At 49.9% G+C, this 25,624-nt stretch overlaps 3 protein-coding genes and 1 long non-coding RNA gene across 15 annotated transcripts in view; 2 read left to right on the top strand and 2 right to left on the bottom strand.

Moving 5' to 3' along the window:
- Positions 1–1,977, bottom strand: part of LOC310827702 (KAT8 regulatory NSL complex subunit 1-like) — a 44,869-nt gene extending 42,892 nt beyond the window's left edge. For 2 of the 6 annotated variants that reach the window (XM_083704058.1, XM_083704059.1), the window contains exons 1-2: positions 1,732–1,872; positions 1,138–1,343 (exon numbers count right to left, since the gene is read on the bottom strand). In XM_083704058.1, coding sequence (XP_083560184.1) covers positions 1,138–1,343; positions 1,732–1,857 — 332 coding nt within the window. In that variant the 5' untranslated portion in view covers positions 1,858–1,872. Of the gene's footprint in view, positions 1–1,137 lie in introns of all 6 variants that reach the window. The other 4 variants (XM_083704061.1, XM_083704060.1, XM_083704056.1 and 1 more) reach the window with 4 other exon arrangements.
- Positions 1–25,624, top strand: part of LOC310827765 (zinc finger protein 783-like) — a 130,314-nt gene that overhangs the window by 40,523 nt on the left and 64,167 nt on the right. The gene's annotated exons all lie outside the window — the stretch shown is intronic.
- Positions 8,436–25,624, top strand: part of DHX30 (DExH-box helicase 30) — a 32,805-nt gene continuing 15,616 nt past the window's right edge. For 2 of the 7 annotated variants that reach the window (XM_083703982.1, XM_083703981.1), the window contains exons 1-6: positions 17,246–17,435; positions 19,408–19,425; positions 19,950–20,080; positions 21,756–21,866; positions 23,625–23,983; positions 25,382–25,505. In XM_083703982.1, the coding sequence (XP_083560108.1) occupies positions 17,258–17,435; positions 19,408–19,425; positions 19,950–20,080; positions 21,756–21,866; positions 23,625–23,983; positions 25,382–25,505 (921 nt within the window). In that variant the 5' untranslated portion in view covers positions 17,246–17,257. Of the gene's footprint in view, positions 8,504–12,160; positions 12,298–17,220; positions 17,436–19,407; positions 19,426–19,949; positions 20,081–21,755; positions 21,867–23,624; positions 23,984–25,381; positions 25,506–25,624 lie in introns of those variants that run through there. The other 5 variants (XM_083703986.1, XM_083703985.1, XM_083703987.1 and 2 more) reach the window with 5 other exon arrangements.
- Positions 12,149–25,386, bottom strand: LOC310827887. Its single transcript, XR_014556525.1, has 2 exons — positions 24,691–25,386; positions 12,149–12,667 (listed from the first exon to the last, which is right to left on the bottom strand). It is a non-coding gene; the product is annotated as an uncharacterized lncRNA (long non-coding RNA).

Raw genomic sequence — 25,624 nt, 5'->3', positions numbered from 1 at the left:
AAGAACGAACAGAACCAATACTCTTTCACAAAGCTTGCTGCAAGGATGACTTAGACCTTTTCACCATGTGGGAACAACTTCCCAACCCTAAGAAACAACAGCAAGTGCCATGTGACTATTGCACTATTTCTCATGCCAATGTTGCCTTCTTGTCTCTCAATACAAACAATTCAGTTGGCATTGGAAATAACTGCATCATTTGCTTGGCCCACATAATTGTCTAATTCAATCTTATCATCTTGCTCAGTTGTTGTTTTTCCCCACCAGCTTTTGTTTCTAGCATTTTAACTGTTTTTCTTGTTAGTCACTCAAGCAGCATTCGGGAAGGAAAGCACAGTACAGACAATAACTATATATATATATATATATAACAAATTAGTCTCCTACAGACATTACCAAAGCAACCTGACACTCAGTCACAAAAGGAGTGATCGTAATTAAGGACCAGCTCTAAGTTCCTTACCTGCATGCAGGTCAAAGCTGCCACTGAGCCAATAGATTCTTTTTCTTTCTTTCTTTTTTCTTACCCCGCCCCTTCCACCAAGTAGCTCAAGGCATGGCATTTCCTTGCTCCATTTTACCCACACAAGCACCCTGCGTCTTAGTTCAGGCATGACTCACCCATGGTTACCCGGTTAACTTCACATCGGAGGGGTCATTTGAACCAGGGCCTTCCCCATCCTTGTCTGATATGTTAAGTGGTATACAGCCCTGTGCCGCCTTTAAACATTCCGGGGGTGGCCTGAGTTCGACTCCTACCCCTTCTGTCCACGTGGAAACCACTACTTACTGCGGGAGCATCCCAAGCACATGGCGCCTTCAACCCGCGATCCACACACCATATGGCCACGGCATCTGCCACAACTGGCCAGAAATGCAGGGAAAGAGGGAGGCGTTGCGCAAGAGCTGCCTCAGCCCTTGGCCAGAGACTTCTGGCGCGAGGAACGAACTAGGCGCAGCCCCAAAGGGAGCTGCTGGGGCTCCCCGTCTGGGCAAGGGGAAGGAGGGCGGCCTACCTCACGGGGTTGTTGTGAGGAGGAAGCCCCCTCGGGAAACGAGGGAGGAAGTTGAAGCGGGCGCCTTCTGCTTCCTCCAAGGCGGCGGCCGCCTCCCCTCCCGCCTCCCCGGGCAACTCACCCCACGTTGGCGGGGCGCTCCGTCGGCGGCGGCGGCGGCTGCTCGGCGCTCTCGCTGTCCGAGGCCGAGGAGCAGGAGGAGGCCGAGGACGACGACGACGCCCCCGAGGAAGCGGACGAGGCCGAGCAGGCGCTGGCGCTGTCGGTGGCGTCCGAGTCGCAGGCGCGCTGGGCGGCGCGGAGGCGGGCGGTGGCGGAGGCGGCCAGCTGCCGCAGCTCCGGGCCCAGCGCGGGCGGCGGCGGCGGAGGAGGAGGCGGCGCCTCGGAGCCCGTCCGCCCGGCCACGCTCCGCGCCAGCCCGGCCAGCTGCTGCCGGACGTGCCGCTCCACCTGCCGGGCCTGCAGCGCCCGCAGGCGGCGGCACAGGCTCCGCGCCCGGCCCCACAGAGAGGCCTGCCGGGCCCGCGCTTCCACCTGGCGCTGCCGGCGACTCTGCGGCCGCCACGGCGGGCCGCTCGCCTCAGGCGCAGCCGCCGCCGCCGCCGCCGCCATGGCGGGCCCGGTCGCAGCAGCAGCAGCAGCCGCCGTCGCCATGAAGGGAGCCGTCGCCTCGGGGCAGGCCGCTCCGCCTCAGCCGCCGCCGCCTCCTCAGCGCCTCAGGGCGGTCCGGGACTCTCCATGGACTCCCGGCCGGGACAATACGAGCTCGCCCGAGACGGCGCGCGCGCGCCCGGCCCAGATATTTCCCTCCCAGCCCGCGCCTCAGCCGCGGCGCACGCATGCGCGTAGGAGCGGGCCGTCGCGGCAAGGCTCTCTCCTCTCCTCTCGAGCGCGCGCGCGCGCCAAACACTCGGCGAAAGCCTCGAGTTGCTGACAGAGCCGATAGAGGGCGGTCGCCGCCGTCTGCGCCTGCGCCTCGCAGACTCTTTTCCCCCCCTCCCCTACCACAACTCGCCATCTTGTTACCACGTGAGCACTGGGCGTCGCTACCGCTCATGCGCCAACGCGCGACCCTCCCATATTCGCTCTTCCGAGGCAGGAGGGAAGCCCGAGGGAGACGCATGCGCACGACCGGGGCCATGCGCGCCCAGCCTTAGCCCAAGCGTTGCCAGCGGGCGCCTGCGCAGTAGCTGCCACAATTACAAATCAACGTAGGTGCCATCAATGCTGTTACAGAACAACGCGTCCTGGGCTGCATTCTCACTAGCATGTTTTCTAGTTCCAGGCGCGCCTGATTTCAAAACGCAGCTTAACAAAAGACGCAGCTCCAGCGTCTCCCAGATGTGCACAACAGGCAGGGATTCAGCAGGTGGAGCCTTAACCCACAAGCATTTCCTCCTGAATTTCTGACTATTCTGCATCTGCCAGTAAAATGAAAAATGGCTCTGCAGCTCAAAGGGGGACCTTATCAATATTTTAACCAATCAAACAAGACATACTAGCATCATAGAATTCATACATTATCCACTATGGTAATGTAACCCAACCGCCTGCAATGCAGAAATCTTTTGCCTAATTCAGGGCTCCAACCCAAGACCAGGAAAATGAGTCTAGAGGCTTACAGACTGAACTATCCCAGCATAAAGAGGACAGGCATATCAAAGCCTGGAAACCAACCCAAACATTCAAGCTTTAAGCAAGCTATCGTTTTTACAGAATACACAGTAGAATGGGGAGAGTTATTCTTGAAAATACATTAATTTTACCCCTGAATACTTGCTTTAGTTGTGGGCATCTTGCCCCTTTTTCAAAAATCCCCAGTGCCTGGTCAACCTTCTACTGCTTTTTAAATGGGAAAGTGTTACACAGACCCAAGAAGCTGCCAACTGCTGACCACAGCATTCAAAGGCTTTTCTTTCTCAGTCTTTACACTAATGTTAACGCATTAGCAAATGAGGTTAATGGCAGGTACCCTGTCCTCATCTCTCAGGTTACAGGGACAAGCTGAAACAACTCTTATATTTCCAGCCGGGGAAAAGAAGAAAGATTAAAAGTTAAAGAATATAGTATACAATTTTTAATATACATATTCAAGCCAAGTGCTTGTCTGTATTCTGGAAAAAACACATTTGTCAGAGGCTCCCTCTATACACACATACTAACCAAATTGAACTCAGAGAGTTTTGGAATCACTGCCATAGCATATATCTATATGAAGAGCAATATACAAACCTTGTGCTCATAAAAATAAAAACATTACAATGTGATCTTAAGCACTATTACTTGGAGGAAAGTTGACTTGAATTCTATGAATCTTACTCCCTGCAAAAAGTGCTTAGAACTGAAGCCTCAGCCTTTAATATACTACAAAATTCAAAGGCTTTCCAAGCACTAAGAGCCCCTGCGGCACAGTGGGTGGTGTGGTATTCTAGGCCCTTGAAGACCAGGGTTCAAATCCATCCTCAGCTATGAAGCTCACTGAATGAGCTTGGACCCATCACCGTGTCTTAGCCTAACCTTTCTCAGCAGTGTTGTTGTGAGGACAGAATGGAGAGGAACACCAAGGGAACAGTACAAGATTAAGATACAAGGTAAGTCCCATTTCTACAAATTCTGAAAACAATTTAAATGCTACTGATTAGCATTTATTAACTATGCACAGGAAAGCAGCAACTAGTACTCAGCACAAAGTATATAAGCATGGTACATTGCTTGCACTCATTTAGATTGTAATACAGTAGTATGCATAACTTTTCAAAAATGCTGAAATGTGGCAGAAAAGTAAGAATGTGGCTCCCAAGAGTGCTTCATCTAGCCCCTTCTTTCCTCACTTTTAAGTATATATTACAAGTTATAGTCTGGCAGGCATTTCTGGTGGAGGCCTCAAAACAATATGTTAGTACTGTATATCGCTGCAGTTTGCTGACGTATATAATTTTGTTCCCATTATTGTTTTGTTCCCATTATTGTTTTGTTCCCATTTTTGTTAATTTTAGATTGTATTTTAGTTTGTTTGGTTGTTGTATCTTTTTAAAATAAGAGAACCTGTTTCAAATTAAGATTCCTGTAAACTTCACTCAATGCAGATAACATGAAAAATGAAGAATGTTCATTAGCACTGATTGGAGTTTGCATGTTTCTTATTTAAATAAGTCTTACTGTTTTGCCACACTTCTCTTCACACATCCCTCATTGTAACAGATATAATCAGGACTCAAATCCACAGCAAAACACTTGCAGAAGAGGTATTCAAATTGCAGCAGAGTGCTGACCGTTACTATGTCTACAACCTCAAGCTCTAATTTGCTCATCCCAGGCCATCTGAAGGACTACATCCTCCCATACGAATCTGCCCAAACTCTGAAACCTGCTTACTTGGCACTAACTTCCCTTGAACTCAATGGATTTCTGAGTAAACATGCATAGCGATGGGCTGTACGAATGCATTCCAAGACCATTAGGGAGACCTCTGGGCAGGGTCTGGTAGCAGGCAAAATTACTCACCTGCCTTCCCAACTATGGGCATCACGGCAAGTTCCTGAGAAGTGGGGAAGAGAGTTCAGCATGGTGCAGGCGCAATGGCAGGCGCATCAGATTGGCCTGCGCCACCACCACCACAGCCACCCCACACTGAGCTTCCTGGGCTTCTCAATCACTGAAAGTGGTGCTCAGCATTGGGAAGGCACATGAGCCTCACTGCCCTGCCTGTACTGCACCACAGTTCACTCCCAGCAGGAACTATGCCTCTTCCTGCTCCGGTACAGCACTAACACTCAGAAAGCGCTGTATGATTGAAATCAGAAGCACCAGTAATAAAAAGATAAAGTGAAGAACCACCATGAGGCAGTAGATTTAGCTCTCTACTACTCCTTTGCAGTGTCTGTCTGTTCATTTTGGACGTACATTGCAGCTTGAATACATTATTTTGGAATGATTTATAATGGATGGGTGGCTCCAAAGGGAGTGAAAGAAAAGGGTATCCTGCCTTTGGGTCTCTCCTTTGGGACGTGACGAGAGGGAGGGCACTTCCCGTGGGCGACTGATTAAGGATAGGCTTGGGGGGCCACTAGGGGGCGCATTGGAAGATGGCCGACAATACCATCTCTCCGACCCACACAGGGTAATTAAGAGGCTGTTATGGGAGTAGGCAGCCTCCCTTGTTGCCCCAAGGAAATGGGGAACACTGCCCTTGCCTGCTGTGCCCATAAATCACCCCCTAATTCGAAAGAAGGGGGTGAGGGCCCTAGGCAGAATACCCCCGTGTGGACTTGGGCTCTCCTGGATGCTGTCTCTGATCGTGCACTAGTTGCAGCAATTTGGATTAATTAATTACAAAAGAAGCAAATGCACATATTTCAAGTGAAGAAGGGGAGTGAAGTCTGCTAATTTAAGTGACCTCTGCGAAAGAAGACGACGGGCTGGAGTAACAGGAATATTTTACAATGAAGATACACCAAAGACGGGGTATGTTGACAACGGGGCTGAATGGGGGGGGGACCTTTTTTACTTTCCCTCTATGTGATTTACAAGAACCCCTCCTCATTAGAACCGTCGGTTGAATTGACCCAAGCAGGATGATTAAGGTCTGTGTGGAGATAAACTTTAACCAAAAGTATGCTTTATGGAGACCGAGAAGCAATAAGAGCTTTTGGGAATGGCGCAGCAATTAATTTGGAGTCACCATCTTGCCAAAGGATTTATAGCCGGGAAGAAGAACGGATTTGTTTTCAGACTGCATTCCTAGTGAATCTCCTCAGAGGTTTTGAGAAAGGAGGCAGATTGGTGAAGATTAATGACGCCAAGACTGTTTTGATGTATGGAAGTGATGTTATATGGAAAACGTCTGGATATGGCTACTGGACAAAAAAAATAATATCCACGCAGGATTACAAACTGTTCTAATCAGCTTGCGGAGACTATCAGAGGTCACAAAGAGAAAGGAAAAATATATGAAAATAACAACAAGAGATGTGGAAAAATAATAAGAAAGGACTGGATAGTACTGTGAACATCATAAGGTTAGATTTGTGGACATTAAAACAGCAGTAAGAAGCAAGAAGTTGATTGGATCCCTTCGGAACTTGAAATATGGGTACCCCCAACAAAAATTTAAAATTCGGCTGTGTAATTTGGAATTTATGTAATTTGGTGTGATTTGATGTGATTGGTCGGTTAATAAAAAATTATGCTTAAAAAAAAAGATTAAGGATAGGCTTGATAATAGTTGACATATTAGAACTTTACCAGAGTGAGGATGGAAATGGGTATTAAGGTGGCTTCTAAGTGAGAAGGGGAACGCTAGGAAGCTGTGTCCACGGAAAAGGCATGAATGCAGCTCAATACAGCTCATGATGTGGCTGATGGGTATTTAGTATTTGTGTCACTTTATAGTATTGATTTACCATGTTTCTTGTATTTTTATTTTAACTTTGCTTTGTACAACATTACAGTGGTACCTTGGTTTAAGAACAGCTTAGTTTTTGAACAACTTGGATTAAGGACGCTGCAAAACTGGAAGTAGGTGTTTGTGAACTTTGCCTTGGAAGCAGAACATGTTCCGCTTCCTGTCGAGTGTGTTCCATTTGTAAATTGAGTCCCCCGCTGCTAAGGGAAAGCACGCCTTGGTTTAAGAACGCTTTGGTTTAAGAACGGACTGCCAAAACGGATTAAGTTCGTAAACCAAAGTACCACTGTAAAATGTTTTTCACCACATTGCGGGACTTTGGACACAAAAAGCTCTATAGAAATACACCGTAGCATGTGACGTAGAAGGCATTCCTGTGAGAGGCTTAATGTTCGTAAGGATTCTTACCGTCATGTTACTCCCCTTTCTGACCCGTCCATTTCTGAAGGTCTGGAAAAACTGCGGCACTGCACTGCAATCCAAGATGAGGCCATCAAAACAAGCTCCTCCAACTTCAGGTGCATCCCTGTATAATCTGGGGGGGGGGGGGGAGTGATTCCAGGGTTTGAAAGAAATGCACAGAACCATAATTTTTCTCAGGACCAATAAATATATAAAGAAAGTTGTAAGGACCATGGAAGGACCATAATTTAACTAAAGCCATGGAAAATCCTGAGCTCAAAGAAAGAAGGATGCACAGGAAACATTTCAACACGAGCGAGTTCCAGAGTTTATGTTTCCTGAACCTTCCAACGTGTTCGAACGTTAAATGTTACAGCTTATCTTCATGGCAATAAGGGGAATTTGTTTGTTTGTTTGATACAATTCATATGCCGCTTGATTGTATAAAAAAATTACTACAGCTCAAAGTGGTTTATGCAAACATAAAACAATGAAAAAGGGGGGGGGGGTTGCAGCTATATTTTGAAACGTAAACAACGTTAAAATACGGACACATTAGAGCCGATTGACCTGCTAAATTTCTGCCTGCCAGACTGAGGGAGAAACGGTGGTGTCGGAAGAACGTCGAACCCTTGGGACCTGAGAAGGGCCAGGGTTCAACGCCTTCAACACCCCGTTCGGCCCTTACGTGCAACCTTCTCTCCGCCTCAGCCTACCTCACAGGGTGGTTATTGCTGTTCTTGTTGTGGGGGCTATTACTACCAGACTTCTATTTTATTTTATTACTACCAGACTTTTAGAAGGCAGCCCTGTTTAGGGAAGCTTTTAATGTTTGATGTATTACAGTATTTAAATATATTTTGGAAGCCACCCAGAGTGGCTGGGGGAGCCCAGCCAGTTGGGGGCTATAAATTTTTTATTATTATTATTATTATTATTATTATTATTATTATTATTATTACTTTTTTTAAAAAAGAGGTGGGTGAGGGGGGCAAACCCACGCACGCTGCCTCGCGCTCTTTGGGGAAGGGGGGGGGGGAGAGAATATAAAGCGAAATAATTAAATAAAGGAGCAGGGAAAAGAAAGGGGAAAAGAGAAGCAGGCGGCAGCCCGTCAGGTGAAGCCCATACAGTTGTAGGCGGGGGGGGGGAGAGGTGATAGGGCGGAGGGACTGAGGGGAGGCGAGTCCCGGGGGAAGGAAAAGGGGCGCCTCCCTCACTCACTCACCGGCAGAGGCCCGGAGGCGGCACCGGCCTCCTCCTCTCTCTCCGGGCCTGCCCGTCACCTTCCGCCTTTCCCCTCCAAGCCCCGCCCCCCGCCGCCTCCCATTGGCGTGCTGCGTTGCCTTGGAGAGACGCGAGCGCCCTCCTCTCGCCCCTCCCCGCCGGAAGCCCCGGCTGCGCTTCCTTCCTTCCTTCCTCCTCCGCTTCCGCTCAGGGACCGGAAGCCGTGTCGGCGCCGCCGCGCGGGGCCTGCCGGGAGCCGTAGTCCCGGCGCCCTGAGAGGGAAAAGAGCGAGCCGGCCGGCCAGTGAGGGAAACCCGCGACCCACCCACCCGCCGCCTCTCGCCGCCTTCGCCCGCGCCCGCCCGTTCCGCGCAGCCGCCGCGGCCTCGCGCTCCTCCTCCTCCTCCTCGCCCGCCCCTCGGCCAGAGCGGCGAAGAGCAGCGGTGCGAAGGAGGTCGGTGGCCCGTGAGGGAGGAGGGAGAAAGAAGGAGAATAGGCGGCGGCGGCGGCGAAGAGGGAAGGAAAGGAGCGGGCGCTGCCGCCGCCGCTCGTCAGGGAGGGAGGGAGGGAGGGAGAGGCAGACGCAGCTGCCGTAAGGCGCTTCGAGGCGGGGGGGGGGATAAATGGGAGGAGGGGGATGCGCAGAGGAGAGGGGGGGCTGTGAGGGGGGGCGAATTAGGGGGGAGGGGTTGGATGTGGGGGGGAGCAGGCCATGGGGGGGCGAGGGGTCTTGGCGGCGATTGGGGGGTGGGCGTGGAGAAGAGGTGCTTCTTTGGGGGGGGGGGGATGAGAGAAAGAGAATCCGCTGAAGGATGGGTTTTTGGGGGGGGGCAGTGACAGGTGTTTGGTCCTGCACTGGGAGGACTTGACGTTTGCTTGCAAGGGGGCGCTTTCTCCGTTTTCTTCCTCGCAACGACAACCCCGTGAGGTAGGCCAGGCGGAGAGGCAGCCGCTTAGCCCTGCTCCTCCTGGTCTGGGATGCCACACTTGGGAGAGGTGGGCAGGCTGGAGGAGGTATGTGGGGGGGGCTTGGTCTGGGGAGAGGGGCCCTAGGGATGGGAGCGTTGTAGGTGTGTCTGGCGAAGGGATGTTGGCGAGTCTGGCATGGCGATGGAGGAAATCCTAAGAATTGGACCCAGGGTCTGGAGACAGCGGCTTGGCTAGTGACGGAGGCGAGGTGATGTTGGAAAGCTGTGCAGAACCGAAAGAGTGAGAGTAGGTTTGGTGGTCCTGATGCTGAGGGTGACAAAGGGATGTCTTCAGATTTGGTTTAACAGCATCAGAGGTGAGGAAAGCCATGGGTCTGGTGGCAGGGAGGGAGGGTGGTAGTTTGGCAAAAGTTAGTTTGGCAGCTGTGTGGATTTCAGTGGGTTGTTGGGAGCGTAAGATTTTCTGGATACTGGCTACTGCCTTCTGGAGCAGAATTCTGCTTAAGGCAGTACCCAGCCAGGTGTGTCCGGATGCTCATGAGCCTCAGTGTTGTTTGTAGTCACAATTCCTCTGGGTGTAAGAGGAACAGGTAGATGGGTAACAGGAGGTAGTGCATCAGATCACAAGTAGGCATCGTTATAGGGAGAGAAGGCGAGTGAGGTTGCGTGGAATTGGGATGAAATTAGATTCCTGGGGTTCCAGCCTTATTTTAATGCTGGAATAAAAGCTTGCAAGGGTCAAGTTGGTTTTCATGGCTGGCTGGTGCTGACGGGAGTTGTAGTCCAGAACATCTGGAGGGCACCAGGTTGGGAAAGGGAGCTGAGAAGCAGTTCTTCTTGTTCTTGGAACATCAGTTGCAGGCAAGTTCAAGTTGGCAGCATGAGCTAGTCTACACTTCTTCTGTTGTAACAAACGGACTAGGAATGAATGGGACATGGACGGGGAGAGGCAGACTGGGATTAATAGCTGTTAAGAATATTCATCGGCAGAGCTCGCTTCTTGATTGATTGAATCAATGGAGAAAACCTAACTCTGGCATTGTGTGCCAAACATCCCAGCCTAAACAAGTGTCTTCCAAATAACTTTGAAGTAGGCTAGGCTGAGATATATAGTGACTTGCCCAAAACTCCACCATGCTCTAGGTTTAGCAAGGATTTGAACTTGGACACCACCATCAGTCCCTAATCCACAGTTATTAGCACTAGTCTCTGTTTTATGCCTTTTGGGGAGTGTTCGCTCTCTATGTATAAAAAAAATGTAGTAATCACATACTAAACTTGGAATAGCTATGATGGGGAAACTGTGAGACAACTGCCACAATGTTCTTCACTGCATGGGTCTTGAACAACAGTTGTTTTTAAGTGCCCAGCGTGTCCTGGGAATGTGTGGGCTTGACTCTGCATCGGCTCTTGGATGGGTTTGCAATGACAAAAGGGTGACATAGAAGAGGGCCTTTCAGTGGGTACAGGGTTTTTATGCCTGCATGGCAGCTCTCACCTGCCAGAACTCTCACATGTCACTGGGACTGGTACATCCTTTGCCTCCACTGATACTGTGATGATCCTGGAAAACATATATTTTATTTGACTGTTGTATGTGGGAACTCTCAGTGGACCTCCATACAGTCAGCCTTCCTTGAGCACTATGAGAAAAAACTGAATGGACTAAATGTTGCCCAAACTTGCCCATGTCCTTCTGACCCTCCCAAGCAAAGTCCCAAATTGCCATGCCTGTCTTTGGTTATGGAGAACAGCCAGTAGGGATGCTGGCTTCTTTATCAGCCTCTGCTCTGGGCCTTTAATAGTGAGTTGATGACAAAGATATTAACACAGGGACTCTAGCTCTCATCAGCCCCAGACAGCATGGCTAGTGGTGAGGGATAATGAGAGTTGTAGTCCAGCAAACGTCTGGTGGGCACCATGCTGGCACCCCCCCCCCCCCCGTTTGCAGGTGGCACTGTTTTTTTATCTTGGTATGTCTTAAAAGGCTTCATCTGCTGGTTTCCTAAAAGTAAAGCTGCAGTTAAAAGTAGAGGAGCAGTCAGGTCAGCCTGGCTTTTTTCAGGTTAGTTGTGATCCCTGCAGCTCCTAAAGTCTTTGAATAATTAAGAATGTCTCTTGGGAATATCATGAGGATTTTTCAATCCTTTTGGTTACACTGAATCTTCTTTCATCCTGATAATCAGCACCACTGGTTAGGACCAAACTGTGCTGCTTGGCTTTTCAAACTGTAAATAGCAGCTGGGGTGGAGTCAGAACCACAGCAAAGTGGGGAGGTGGGTTTAACACTTTCCTTACACTGAGATACTGCTCTTTCCCCCAAAGTTTTCTTTAGCACCAACTAGGAACTTGGGAGGGGTTTTCATGGGTACAGATGGGGGGTGGGGTTACCAAACACATACGCACTGCTGCTTCTAGTTAAAGTTCTAAAAGGGAAATGTGTCACCAAGTTAAACATTTGTGTGTTTTTTTAATGTGGAGCTTTGCACTTGGGATGGGGCATGGCTGAGTAGTTGGACAAAAAAGATCCCAGCATCAATCCCCATCATCTCCTTCTTTAAAGGATCTCTGTAATGAGGAGAGGGAAGTCCACTAGGAATTGAGATGTATGTGCTGAGATGATGGCGTCCTTGGGATCCTGCGATTTTGAAAAGACTGGTTTCATAGAAAAACCTCCTCCCAGTAGTTGGTTGAAAGGAAGCTGACAATCCCCAGCCAATAAGCCTTACTACATGTGATCCTGAGGCATTTGGCTTCCTATCTCTCTCAGAAACACAATATTTACATACAAGTTCTGGTTGGACGGTTGCTTAAAACTTTAGTTACAGGTAGGTAGCCATGTTGGTCTGCTGCAGTCAAAACAAAATACCAATTAAGTTTGTTATTGGTATGAGCTTTTGTGTGCATACACACTTCTTCAGATACAGTAGTACCTCAGGTTAAGTACTTAATTCGTTCCTAAGGTCCATTCTTTATCTGAAACTGTTCTTAACCTGAAGCACCACTTTAGTTAATGGGGCCTCCCACTGCTGCGCCGCCGGAGTAGAATTTCTGTTCTCATCCTGAAGCAAAGTTCTTAACCTGAGGTACTATTTCTGGGTTAGCAGAGTCTGTAACCTGAAGCGTATGTAACCCGAGGTACCACTGTACTTAGTCGGTCTCTAAGGTGCTACTGGAAGGATTTTTTTTGTTTTGCTTAAAATTGCTTAGGCTCTCCTTGATACATTTCATCTCTCCTATCTCTTCTCCCACTTGCTTTTCCAGGAACTGGACCATTTTGCTCTGCCAGCGATGTTCTCCCTGAATTCATGTAGAAGAGGTAAGAAGGTAGCTGGCCGGAATGGGGTGGGTCATGGAGGAATCACTATTTTTGATGACTAGGGGGGAAAGCTCTAGAATGGTTCTCTTCTCAGTCACACCAGACCTTTGTGAGACTTGAGCTTCCCCCTGTGGCAGTGAATGAAGTTTCCAGTCACTTTCTATTCACACTGGCTTCAGGTCCTCATGCTGAGCTTCTGACAGGGAAGGGGAGTCCAGTGCCCTCCAGATATTGTTGAACTACAACTTCCAGAAGCCAGCATGGCCAATGTTCAGCGATGGTGGGAGTCTGAATCCGGCAACATCTGAAGAGCTTTAGGTTCCTCATCTTTGGCTTATAGCATTGGCTAGGACGTATTCAGATGTGCTACCTAGAAAATGAGAAAGAACTTGTGGGTCATTGTTGAGCTGAAAATCATCTCAGGCCTTTGGCTATGAATTGGTCCATGATCCCAGGTGCGTTTTGCAGATGTTACATCAAGGCTTATTTCAACCAGGCACAACCAAAACATTTGTTACTGAAGCTGCCCATGAGCATGTAATTGGCCTCTAGCTAATAATGACAAACATTCAATGATTCACATCTTTGCAGATCTCCAGTAGCTATTTCGATAGTGACCCTTTCCCTCTCTGCAATGATGCGGGTGGCATTCAACTGTCATGGCTTACCGTATATAGATCTCACATACCCTGCAAACCCAGTTTTCTGTCCATTCTAGCCTTTCCGTTGGTTATCCACATTAGATTAGGCTTTGGTGTTCCCCACCCCCAATCCAATTTGAAATAGGAACGTTCCCCCTTTTTAAACCTCATATATCCCTTTTTCTTAGTTGTGCTGCTTTGCACCACCTTAGTGAGACTGCTGTCCTTGGTGTTGACAACATCTGTACAACATGTTCTCATCTTCTATCATGTTGTCTCTTTCCTCTTTTCCCTAACCAAACTCTCCATTTAGCTCATTACTAGTTTTCCACGTTAGTTGCTCCAGCCATCCGCCATCCTTGTTGTTCTTTCTGAGCTCCTGGCCGTTGATTTTAAAACGAGGTGCTCATGCAGGAATAAAGAATTCCTGGGATTGGCTGAAAGAGAGATGATTACTGTGTCCGCCTGGTGAAGTACTATTATCACCTTTGCAGCCCTTTGGCATAAAGACCCTGCAAATTTTCATCACCAAGAGCAATGCATTCAAGGATTCTTTTCCTAAACGCACACTTGGCTCACTTGTCAGGTGAGTTGGCACGATGATGACATTGGCAGTGGCCGAATCAACTGCAGAACTTGAAAAAGAGACCCCAAGCAGGGCAGGAGTCCTCAGAACAAGGCTAGTGGTTTGTCATGGACTCCATGGTGGTCCTGTGATGGGAGAGGAACACAGCAAAATTACCTTCCTGTCTGCATCAGAAAGACTCAACCATGGCTGGTTCCTTTGAGACAAGAGTGGCAAGTTATGCCTTTAGCCTGACCTGGCGAGCTGCAGGACAAAATGTAGAAATTAAATGCTGTTAAATGCTTTTATGTTGCTTAATAAAAAGTTTTGTGACTTCAAATAAGGAGACGGTTGACTTTTGGCATCTTTCCTACACGTTGCGTGCTCAGAGCTGCAAGCTTTTGTATAGCTGTCCGTGACAAACCACTAGCCAGACTCGTGTAGATGGTTGTCCGTCATCTCACCTTTCTCCTTCAGCTCTCTGTTACTGTGCTCTAGCTCTCTCCTCTTCCTGTCAAAGATGGGGTTGCAGCTGCTATTCTTTTCACTGCTGTGTTTTACATACCTGGTTCCTTTCTCTAGAAATACTGTGGAGAGGGGGGGATCCTACTGGTCCATCCTTCCAACCCTGACAGCTGATCCATTCCATGTCCACGGCCTGCTCCCTCCCACTTCTCTCCCTCATATGCCATATTTCTTTAGCCTCACTCTTTGCTCTGTCTCCTTCCACAGACGCAGTTGCCCTCCTTACGTAATCCCTCAGGGATAGACCCACATCTCTTCTCCTGCCCCTAGCAACCACCTGCTTTGGGAAGCTCTCTCACTCCTGCCCATTAGCCTTTCCTTCAGTTATTAGGCTGGGAGAAAGGGATTCGTTTGCTAGTGTGTGTGGTTGCCGCTGCCACCAAAGTACCTTTTTATGGTGTCTGGGGTAAGCAGAAAAGTTCCTCTTTCATTTGTTACTAGGAGCACTAAGGTATAAACTGTCCATGTCACCTGAAAACAGTAATGAGAGCAGAAACACAAAAACCACCAAACATCCCCTACAGGTGCCGTTTCATCTGCACAGCTAGTCCACCCAGCAGTGGCGGAACTGGATGATGCCCCTTGCAGCTGCACAAGGGAAGCATTGGTTTTCATGCAGCAGCAGCAGCACTTCTGCCAGCATTTGCCAACCTGGTGCCTACCAGACGTTTTGCATCAGCCCCGTCATTGTATGGCCTTGCAGACTGGGCCAATGGCAGTTGTCTACCAGATGTTTTGTACAAACCTGGTTGGCCAAGGCCAGCGTTCACACTCCTGGCAGCCAGGGCTATCTTAACTATATCCGGCGCTGTGGTGCAAAGCTCCTTCTGCCCCCCCCCCCCCCGTTTCCCAGAGTTGTCAACCTTTTATTAGGGAGGACGGGGCTGGGGGAGGCGGGCAGTGGCTCTCCCAGCTCAGCTGGACACTTTGTGATGTGGTGGCCATGGCAGACAGAGGCTCCAGGCGCGGTGCTGCTTGGGCATGGCATGGCGGGCGAGGGTGGCGAGCTGATGCCTGGAGGCCTCCACCTCTTCCCTGGCACCCTCCAGAACTTGGTGCCATGGTGCCCCGTGCCACTAGCCTCTGTGGGTAAGACACCCCTGCTGGCAGCATTAACCTGCTTCCCCAACCACATTTATTTCAAACCCAATTAAATTAATTAATTTAACAAAATTGATGCGCTTGATCCAGTGATACCAGCTTTTCAATGTCTGATTGTCATTGACACCCCTCGCCTCCTAGTGCCCCCTCCCTAGGTAATCCCTAGGTGTGTCCCCTCCTTTCCATTCCTGTGCAGTGAGGAGAAAGGTGTCTGGCTGCATAACAAGCCACCTTGTGACTACCCTAAAGCACTGGAATACCTTGTGACTGCTCCCCCATGCTACTTTTCCAGACTCCCACTTGTGTATTTCAACAAAACTCTGTGTTGGTTCTCCCTTCATGTGTGTTACACATAGCACTGTGTTCTTGTGCTGCGCACTTTGATGTGATACCTTATATCAGCTTGTGTGACTACAGTGGCACGGACTTCAGCATAGCCTTGCACCCACCAGAGCAAGAGTGTGGTCATGACCCTGCCCTCCAGTCCTTGCCCAGTGTCAGTAGGCAGTTGTCTGCTTCTCTCTGTCTGCAGGCTCCTTGCACCAGGGTGGGACTTGATTTCCATATGTTGGCATTGTTATACGAACTTAGTCATTAGCTTGACAAAGAGCAGAACAGTGCATTGAGGCCACGTTAAGGTTGGGAAGCCTCCATTCTTACGTGTTTTTAAATTACCCTTGGATATGGTGGGAGTTACTGTGTGTCATAAGACACATTGTTCAAGCTAACTTCCTAATGGGGGAGAGTTGTCTTCATTACGGGTTGAATAGGCACACAGCAGGTAAGTTCAACTGGGCCACGGTCTCTTCATGTCTCCCTGCTTGGAAGAGCTGCTTGTGTACCCATGTTTATAATTTTTTTGCAAAGCACTGGCTCTTTATTTTAAACCAGTTTTTTTGTCTTATGAGCCAATCCAGTGAACTTTTGCTCTAGCAACAAAGCATTCTGGACCAAGGACAATTCCCACTGGATCAGTACCACCTTGCTTCTTGAAGCAAAGCTGTAGCATTCTGAGTTTTCCTGGGCTGTTTTGCAAGTCCCAGCATCATTTGCTCCGTGCTGCCTTGATTACAAGGCAGCAGCACTGTGGACAGACAATACATCAAGAAAATGGGCAGGCTTTGGCAGAGGCCATTTGTTCACAGAATTGTTGACCCACATTCAGGCTGTTCCTGCAGACCCAGCCATGCCAGCAGAGCGGCAGCCATCTGAATTCTTGCACCTCTGCTGGCCTCTCTTGACAACCTTTGTTTCTTTTGTCTTTTTGAAAGCCCTGGCTATCTAAAGTGGTTGTGATCTGTGCAGTTTTTGAAAGAAAGCCACTAGGCTTCCAGTTCCCTTCGGAGCAACACTTGTCATTTCAATAGCATAACGGGTGTTTTAAGATCCTACAGGCCTGGAAAATTAGGGGGCTTCACCTTTTAGGCTGCAGGTATTGCAGCCCATTATGATGAGGACAGGGATGCAGGTGGCGCTGTGGGTTAAACCACAGAGCCTAGGGCTTGCCGATCAGAAGGTTGGTGGTTTGAATCCCTGCAACGGGGTTAGCTCCCGTTGCTGGGTCCCTGCTCCTGCCAACCTAGCAGTTCGAAAGTGCAAGTAGATAAATAGGTACCACTTCAGCGGGAAGGTAAACGGCATTTCCATGTGCTGCTCTGGTTCGCCAGAAGCGGCTTAGTCATGCTGGCCACATGACCCGGAAGCTGTACGCCAGCTCCCTCGGCCAATAAAGCGAGATGAGCGTCGCAACCCCAGAGTCGGCCGCGACTGGTCCTAATGGTCAGGGGTCCCTTTACCTTTACTATGATGAGGACACCCACAAGTAAGCCCGGAAAGAGGGGTGAAGGCATAGGTGAGGCTTGCTGGGCCCACCAAAGCCGCTCCTCAGCTCTTTGTCTAAATCCGAGGGGGCAGCAAGCACCCTTCCCCTGGCTCTGAAGAGGAGGGTCGGGGGCTGGGGTCCTGCTGCTGGGTTGAGTCCGCCTGCCTGCTTTTGTGGCCTCCCTGCGCTTCACCCCGGCGCCCTGCAGGGGGCGCGCCGCGGAAGGCGGAGGCGCCCCTCTGGGCTTTGTGCGCGTGCGCCCCGCTCCTGCGTCGCAGCCGGCGTGCGAGCGTGCCTCCTTCCAAGATGGCGGCGTCCAGCCGGCTCCTGCAGATGCTGCTCGACGGCGCCGCCGGGCCGCTGTGGCGAGCGCAGCCCACGCTGCGTCGCTCGTTGCGGAGGGGCCTGTGCGAGCGCGCGGCCGGCGCGGAGCAGGCGCAGCAGGCGGAGGACGACGACGGAGACGGCGACATGGGCCGCCAAGGTGAGCCGGCGCCGCCGGTTGCTGGCTCGCCTTAGGCCGGGGGGCGGCGGGCGGAGGGAGACGCTCCCCTCAATACCCGGCCTCATGGAAGCGGGGTGGGGGGCTATGGGCGAGGGGCCTGAGACCCCCGCGCCGGTGCTCCTGCTGGCCTTCCTCCCCGGCCTTCTGAGGGCGCCTCTCCCGCCCGCGCGCCCGCACTTGGAGGCGATGCGGCGCGCTTCTAACGGAGCTGGACGCGGTCAAGGTCACGCGCCGCACGTGCTCGCGTCCCCCCCTTCCCCCGGCAAGCGAGAAATGAACCTTAAGGTGCCGGGGGGGGAGGGGCCTTCGCTTCGGCTTCCTAAAGCATGCGTAGGCAAACTAAGGCCCGGGGGCCGGATGCAGCCCGTTCGCCTTCTCAATCCGGCCCGCGGATGGTCCGGGAATGACATGAGTAGAATGTGCCCTTTTATTTAAAATGCATCTCTGGGTGAATTGTGGGGCCTACCTGGTGCTTTTACATGAGTAGAATGTGTGCTTTTGTTTAAAATGCATCACTGGGTTATTTGTGGGGCACAGGAATTTCCTCAATTTCTCCCCCCCCCCCAAATATGGTCCAGCCTACCACATGGTCTGAGGGAGGTGGTGACGGCTGAAAAATGTTTCTGACCCCTGTCCTAAAGGAAGTGAGGGGATTCCCTAGGTGTTAGGCCCACCCTAGAGGGTGATTTCACTTGCATTCTGTTTTAGAGCCCCCCCCCCAAGGGTTGTGGCTCAAAAGAACATCCCATAAGCAGGAAGTAGTCTTGGACTTTAGGGGGGCGATCAGCCGGTATATTGTCTTTTACTGGGGCCTCTGAGCTCCAGAATTGGTTTTCAATGCCAAGTAACCTCCTAGAAGGCCACGGTCGAAGCAGTGGGATCTGTGCTGCTGCTTAGTTCACTCTGCTGCTTTGAGTAAAATTGATGCTGTGGTTTAGTGCGAAATCCTTGCAAATATTGGTTTAGCAGGTCATTACCAGCCCACTTTTTCTCTTAAGAAAAAGGATGAGTCAGTGGCCTGGGTAATATGAGATTCTGTGCCACTACAGCACACCAGTTCAAAGCACAAAGTGCATTTGCAAATATAAAAAATGTTGGGCATGTTGTGATGATCTCTGTGGTTGTGTTGGTCCATAAGGGAAACTCCAAAGTCCACAGCTGTGCAGAACGCTAATTATGATCAACCGACATGCTACAGAATTGTGGCAAGCTCTGGAGTTCCCCAAAACTTTTTGTCGAGCAGGAATTAGAGGTAGGAGGAAACTTTTTTTTTTAAAGAAAACTACTCTACTGGATGGAGGCCAGTCTGTAAACTCTGTTCCAAGCTGGTGATTTTAGGCTGATTCCAAGCCAGACTTTTGAGTTCTCAGAGATGGGGAGCAACTAATAATTTTGGCTTCAAAGCCCATACATGACACTTTTTCTGACGTGTTCTACCGCCAGGTGATGGGCTGCTGGGTGCCTTGCCAGGGTGGATGCAGTTCCCCATCCTGATCTACAAGCTGACCTCTTGGCTACGCCATCTATCTATATTTTTTTTTGTACTTTTTATCCTTGTTCCCCTCACCACCTGCTTTGTACAACATTGTGCCTGATGAAGGCTTCTGGAGAGCTCAGAAGCTTCCCACACCTTTGTTGGTCCCAGCTCTGGATTCTGAAGGTTGTTCTTGTATTTAAACCTAAATTGGTTTTCTATTGAGAACTTCCAAGTTGGGAAATGAACTGAAATGAATGGCCCTATTTTGGAAGTCTTAGTGGGAAGTCTCTGCTCTTTGTCATAGTACCCCTTTTAAAAAAAAAAAAAAAGAAGAAGAAAACCCATAAGCTTCTGTTTTCTGGGAGTTTATGGGGTTGGTGCTGAAGGTACCATAGGGGTATATCCATCTGTTTAAGCTCCACCTTCTCAAACCTTTTTTTATTCTGGATCTTTTCCTTCTTGCTTTCCTCTTAGATAGGACAATGCAAGGAGGTGAGTCAATTTCACTTTCACTTCTCCTTCGTTGGCAAGTCTAGCTGCTGCCATTGTGTGTGTGTGTGTGTGTGTGTGTGTGTGGAGGATTGATCTCTGTTATCTAGATACGGTTTCTATTGAGCTCTTATTGTATGAACACTTTAAAGATGTTTTTGCTGTCTTCAGCTCAAACATCTGAGCTAGCTAAACGCTTGTGCAAGGTGGTTTGAGCATGTGGAGTTCTCAAAGCAGAGGGCCAGTTGATGCAATGCACCTTCACCACACATCAAAAGCTCACTGTGCACCAGTGGTTTGTGTAAATCAGCCCCCAAGAGCAGCTAGCCCTGGGAGTTTTGATAAGACACCTCTTTCCTGGTGTCTTGAATCCTGGTAAACGGACCTTGAGGCTGAGTCTGCTGTCTGCAACATTGGACACTGCTGACCTCACATGGATGACAGATGCATTGCATGATTCATTTGTCTTGTGAAGTGTTCTCAGATTGACAGGGGGTTAATTCTCCCATCCCACAATTTTCTTTCAGATTCAAGAGATTTACTGAAGGAATTTCCCCAGCCTAAAAATTTGCTCAACAGCGTCATTGGAAGAGCTCTTGGCATTTCCCATGCAAGAGACAAGCTGGTGTATATCCACACCAATGGGCCACGGAAAAAGGTAAACTGTCTGAAGCACCTAAAGCAATGGATGGAAGTGGCAGGGAAGCAAGTTCCTGCTTGGTGTTCGAAACTCCTATTGTTTTAGGCGCATTTTGCAACAGGGAATTTCATTAGCGCGAGCAGTTTCGGAGCTCTGGGCGCAGAACTGTGCCTAAGATTTCAGATTAAAACTGCAGAGCCACTCTCTGAAGACTTGAGAAGAGACCCTCTTAAGAATATTAGGGAGATGGACAGGGGAAGGACTAGACCATGTGAACATAATATTTTAGCTCATTCATTTTCAACTTGGTATTCTTGTTTTTTAAAAAGCGCGCCTAGACATTCCGTTATTGGGCCCATAATCTCGGTTTAAGGTGCCATTTAGCTCCTAGCTTTCCTTTGTGTGAGAGCTTCTTGTGGGCATAAGGTTACGGGTTAACACAATAATAATAATAATAATATTTTTTTATTTATACCCCGCTCTCCCCAGCCAAGGCCGGGCTCAGAGCGGCTTACAAGCAATAATAAAAACAAGATGAATGATTACAACTTAAAAACAAAAATAAAATACAACATTAAAATAATGGAACATTAAAATATTAAAATGTAGCCTCATCGCAGGAGGAGAAGGAAAAGAAAAAAGAAAGAGAGGGAGGGAGGGAATCAAATTGGCTCCAAGCCAAAGGCCAGGCGGAACAACTCTGTCTTACAGGCCCTGCGAAAAGAAATCAGATCCTGCAAGGCCCTGGTCTCATGAGGCAGAACGTTCAACCAGGCCGGAGCCAGAGTTGAAAAGGCCCTGGCTCTGGTTGAGGCCAATCTAACTTCCTTAGGGCCCGGGACCACTAGGGTGTTGTTATTTATGGACCTTGAGGCTCTCCGTGGGGCATACCAGGAGAGGCGGTCCCGTAGGTACGAGGGTCCTAGGCCGTGAAGGGCTTGAAAGGTCAAAAGCAGCACCTTAAATCTGACCCTGTACTCCACCGGGAGCCAGTGCAGCTTGAAAAGCACTGGGTGAATATGCTCCCATGGCAGAGACCCCGTGAGGAGCCTCGCTGCAGCATTCTGTACCCGCTGGAGTTTCTGGGACAGCTTCAAGGGCAGCCCCGCATAGAGCGAATTACAGTAGTCAAGCCTGGAGATGACCATCGCATGGATCACTGTGGCCAGGTCGGGGCGGGAAAGGTAAGGGACCAACTGCTTGAATCTGCGAAGGTGGAAAAATGTCACCTTGGCTGTTGCTGTAACTTGCGCCTCCATGGAAAGGGAGGCGTCAAGGATTACACCCAAACTCTTAACGGAAGGCAATGGCACTAATTGGCCCCCACAAGAGAAGGGAGTTGGTTCCTCATCCCCATGCCATCCCGACCTAGCCATAGGACCTCTGTTCCATAACAAGCACACATCATAACTCTAGCAGAAGATCCTAAACCCTTCAGCAGTGTGTATATGAACATACATGAGTGCACAGGTAAGCCCAGGCACACACATGGTAACAGGAGGCTGAATCGGATGAGCACCATGGCCCTTCACAACTCTACAGTGCTGTGTAAATGTCTCTTAAGGTGAAGCTGCATGTGAGAAGAGCTGGTGCTTGCTGTGCGGACTGCTGTGCTCTGTTAAGAAAGCACAGGATGCTCAGAAGCAGCATATATGAGCAGTATGCCTGACCTCTTGCCTTCTTTGTTCTGCAGAAAGTCACGCTGCTCATCAAGTGGCCAAAGAACGTGGAAGTGGAGGGCTACGGGACCAAAAAGATTGACGCTGAGCGACAGGCTGCAGCCGCTGCTTGCCAGCTCTTCAAGGTGAACGGGGTGGGGGAGTTGTTGTCAGGGGGGGCATCCTTCACTTCCTGTCCCTGTCAAAGAGCATCCTCTCACGCACTCAGGCCTCACCCTGTGGCCAATTCTTGCTTTCATTTTACCAGCAACATCCTTATATATACACAGACAACTAGTATGATTCCAAAGACTACTAGGAAGACATGCCCTCTGGCCGCAGGGGGTTCCCTGAGCTTTATCTGCCGCTTTGGGCCTTCCATATCCAGAGCCAGGCGGTGGGCGGAGCTGTCGGATTAAATGGCCTTTTGAGAGGCGAGTTGCAGTAGCCAGTTTTGGATTTGCGTTCCTGTAATGGTAGCCGTCCCAAACTTTGGGGGTTCAGCAAGCTAGAAATGGAGGAGGTGCTGGTCTGTTCCACCCCCACCCCCAAGTTAGATTAGAGGAAGGCAGAAGGGAGTCTCGTCCCCCCACCAGTGCTTCAAATCACATCCAGTGAGGGACAATTGCTGTCAAAAACTAAGTCAAGCATCTATGCTGGTCATGAGTGTCAAAGGCACAAATCTCTATTATTATTATTATTATTATTATTATTACACCTTTCATCTGCAGATCTTGGGGTGGTTCATGACATAAAAATACAATATAAAAAGACAATATACATTATAAAAGCGAGAACAAAAACAAACCAAACAATAACCCCGTCCCCAAAAATACATTTAAAAGGTATATAGGATATTAATTTTCATCCCAGGTGTCTCCAAGTTTCTCCTCTGCCTCTCCCTACCCTGTCCTATGGACTGCCACCGCACCTACAAATTTCTGTGCTGTTTGCAAATCCTGCACAGTATCCTACTTCCGGTGGTCTGCGTGTAAAAATGTGCATTAAATGAATGAATGTGTATTATTACAACCAAACAGCCAGCTCTGATGTGCATTGTTGCACTATGGCAGCCTTCACTAACCTGGTGCCTTCCGGGTTTTTCGATGGGGGGTTGTGGGCCAAAACATATCGCTGGCACCAGGTTGGCGAAGGCTGCAGCATCAGAAGGAAATGTCTGCAATGGGATGCTAAAACCATGGTGAGCAAGAAACATGTGCCTTTTTTGTAAAGGGGAGTGGTTTTCAAATGAAGTTATTGATACTGGCATAAAAAGTTTATTTCCTCAAATGCTCCTAAACATTGCTGTTTTTACCTATGTCATCTTGAATCCATGTATCTGCACAAAACAATGTGCCTTTGAAACTGTGCTTTCCATCGTTCCTCTCTTGCCCACGCACCCTTCCTGCTCCAGAGCCTGAAATGCCCCTCTGCCATGCTCTGGGTCCAGGCCAGCCTCCCTTAGCCTGGTGCCTTTCAGGTGTTTTGGACCGCAGCTCCCATTAGCCCAAGCATCCCATGGCCGTCCTGGCTGCACCTGATGGTGATTGCAGCCTGAAAGAACTGCAGCATGCCAGTTTGCAGAAGGCTCTGCTAGTCAGCCATCTTACTCCCTCCTTGTCCTTGTCCTTGCTGAAATCTGAGACATTGCATCCAGGCCACTCGACCATAGACCCCCAGTTCGGTCCTTCGTTGCTCTCCCTGACATTGGCAGGTGAAAGAACCAGCTCAAAAGTGGGGAGAAAGACCTCTCTAGAGGGCTGCAGTTGCCAGTCATTGGAGCAGTACTGGGCTAGCTGAACAAAGAAGTCCGGCTTCTTTCTGGCGCAGCTTCGAGTGGTTCAAAACACCCTTTTCTTCCCCCCTTCCAGCCACCTTGACCGCCTCTCCTTTCCTCTGCACAGGGCTGGGGTCTGCTGGGTCCCCGAAACGAGCTCTTCGATGCCGCAAAGTACCGCATCCTTGCTGAGCAGCTGGGCTGCCCCGATGAGCGGTGGTACTCAGAGGGCAGCCGGTGGCGCTCCAAGTCCGGGCCGTCTCTGGCTGACCTCTCGACCTGCTGGAGGAGGATGGAGCCTAGCGAGCCCATCCAGTCCCTGGAGCACAACAGGCTCCCCAAACCCATCCGGAAGGAGGAGCTGGAAGAAGGGGAGCTGGAAGAGGGGGAGCTGGAGGAAGGGGAGCTGGAGGAAGACACCATCGACGTCTCCGATTACCTGTCCATGGCGCATCCAGGGGCCCGCACCCCACCCAGAGACATGAGGTAGGAGAACCTGAAGGACAGGGGCCTTTCATGCACACATGGCATCAGCACGGGGTCGGGCCTTTGTGTGCTGGCATGGCCCTCGAGACAGCGTTGGGTGATGCCCTTGGCAGGATCTTCTGGGAAATCCACCAGGCTCTTTCTTAGCTGTATTTACACACTGCCAGATTTCTTGGGGGTGGGGCTCAAAGTAGTTTACAAAAAGAAAGATAGAATAAAATTACCAAGAAGTAAAATGAACAGCAATAATTTAGGACTTTGGAAAAGTTAAAATAGCAGTAGATTAAAAACAAGTTAATGCTCGCATCACTTTTCCGAATACCTGGGTAGGCCTGCCTAAACAGGAGTTTTTAGAAGGTGCTGAAAAAAGTACAGTGAAGGAGCCTGCCTGGTATCAATAGGTAGGGAGTTCCAAAGTGCGGGTGCCGCTGTACTAAAAGATCGAGTTCTTACAGATGCGGAATGGGCCTTTTACGGCATCTGTAGTAGTGCCAGTTCTGCCAGTCACAGCAGGAAGACGATCTCAAGAGATGAACTGTTCCCACAGTTGTTAAGGGCTTTATATGCTAAGTGTAGCACTTTGAACCTGAGCTGGTAGCAAAGCAACAACCGTTGCAGCTCAGTAATTCCACCAGTGTATTCGTGTGCCTTATCCTCAGGTGACATGAGGAGCAGTGAGTTTACTGCCCCCTTCCTGCGTGCCTCACCTGCTGGTCTGAGCCGTGCTTCTCCTGCCTGCAAATGCAGCCTCCTCCTTCCCCTTCCTACCCTGGTGTGGTGTGTGGAGGGAGGGAGGGAGGGAGGAGCTGGGTGATTCTGGCCACGTTCTGGAATGCCACGGGGGTTCTGGAGCCAGTGTGATGCAAACAATTTCCAGAGCGCAGAACAGCATTGTCTTTGGGAGCAAGAGGCACCTCCCAGTTCCCCAATCCTGCTCAAACGTGTCTCCATCTGTTAGGAAAGCCAGCTCACCTGTTTTACGTTTTTTAGAGGCTAGTGGGGAAGAAACGGAGGTCTTTTCCTGGTAGCTGCGTAAAGAAAACGGAAAGCCAGGAAGACACGTTTCTGCCTTGGCAGTGGGGTGTCCAAGTGTGGCTGTCCATGGTCAGGCAGAGGGCACCCTGTTTTTTGTGGCTTCTAGCCCCCTTCAGATTCTACTTCCCCCCTGTATCAGTGTCCTGAACACATACTCCAAGCCATACTTTGCAGTCCATAATAAAACGGGGGAATAATCTATTTGATGCACCGTTGCGTAAATCCTGTATCTCCCAGCCGCTCTTTAGTGGGTGGGCAGGTGTAGCTCTGAAGGCAAGACGGATGCCAGCTGATGGAGGCCACGTGGCAACCTTTAGAACGAGAGGATCTAGCAGCCGCCTTTTCTTCCCTCTCCTGCTGCAGGGACGGGTTCTCTCTCGAGATGACGGATGACAACACAGCCCTCCGGGCTCTGACCCAGTTTCCTCTGCCCAAGAACCTCCTGGCCCAGGTGATCCAGATTGCCACTTCTTCGTCCACAGTCAAGGTGAGTTGGAGAGGGTCACGTCGGCCAACTGTGCAGAGGAGGGAAGGAGGCGGGTCTTTTTGGAGAGGCTTGGGCCTGGGGCAAGTGCCACCACCCAAATGGGAGCTGCCAGAGGTGAA

Source organism: Podarcis gaigeae (assembly GCF_964106915.1).
Source record: "Podarcis gaigeae genome assembly, chromosome: 12".
Taxonomy (NCBI): Eukaryota; Metazoa; Chordata; class Lepidosauria; order Squamata; family Lacertidae; genus Podarcis; species Podarcis gaigeae.
Note: the sequence above shows the minus strand (reverse complement) of the source record. Positions and strands in the feature narration are given on the sequence as shown.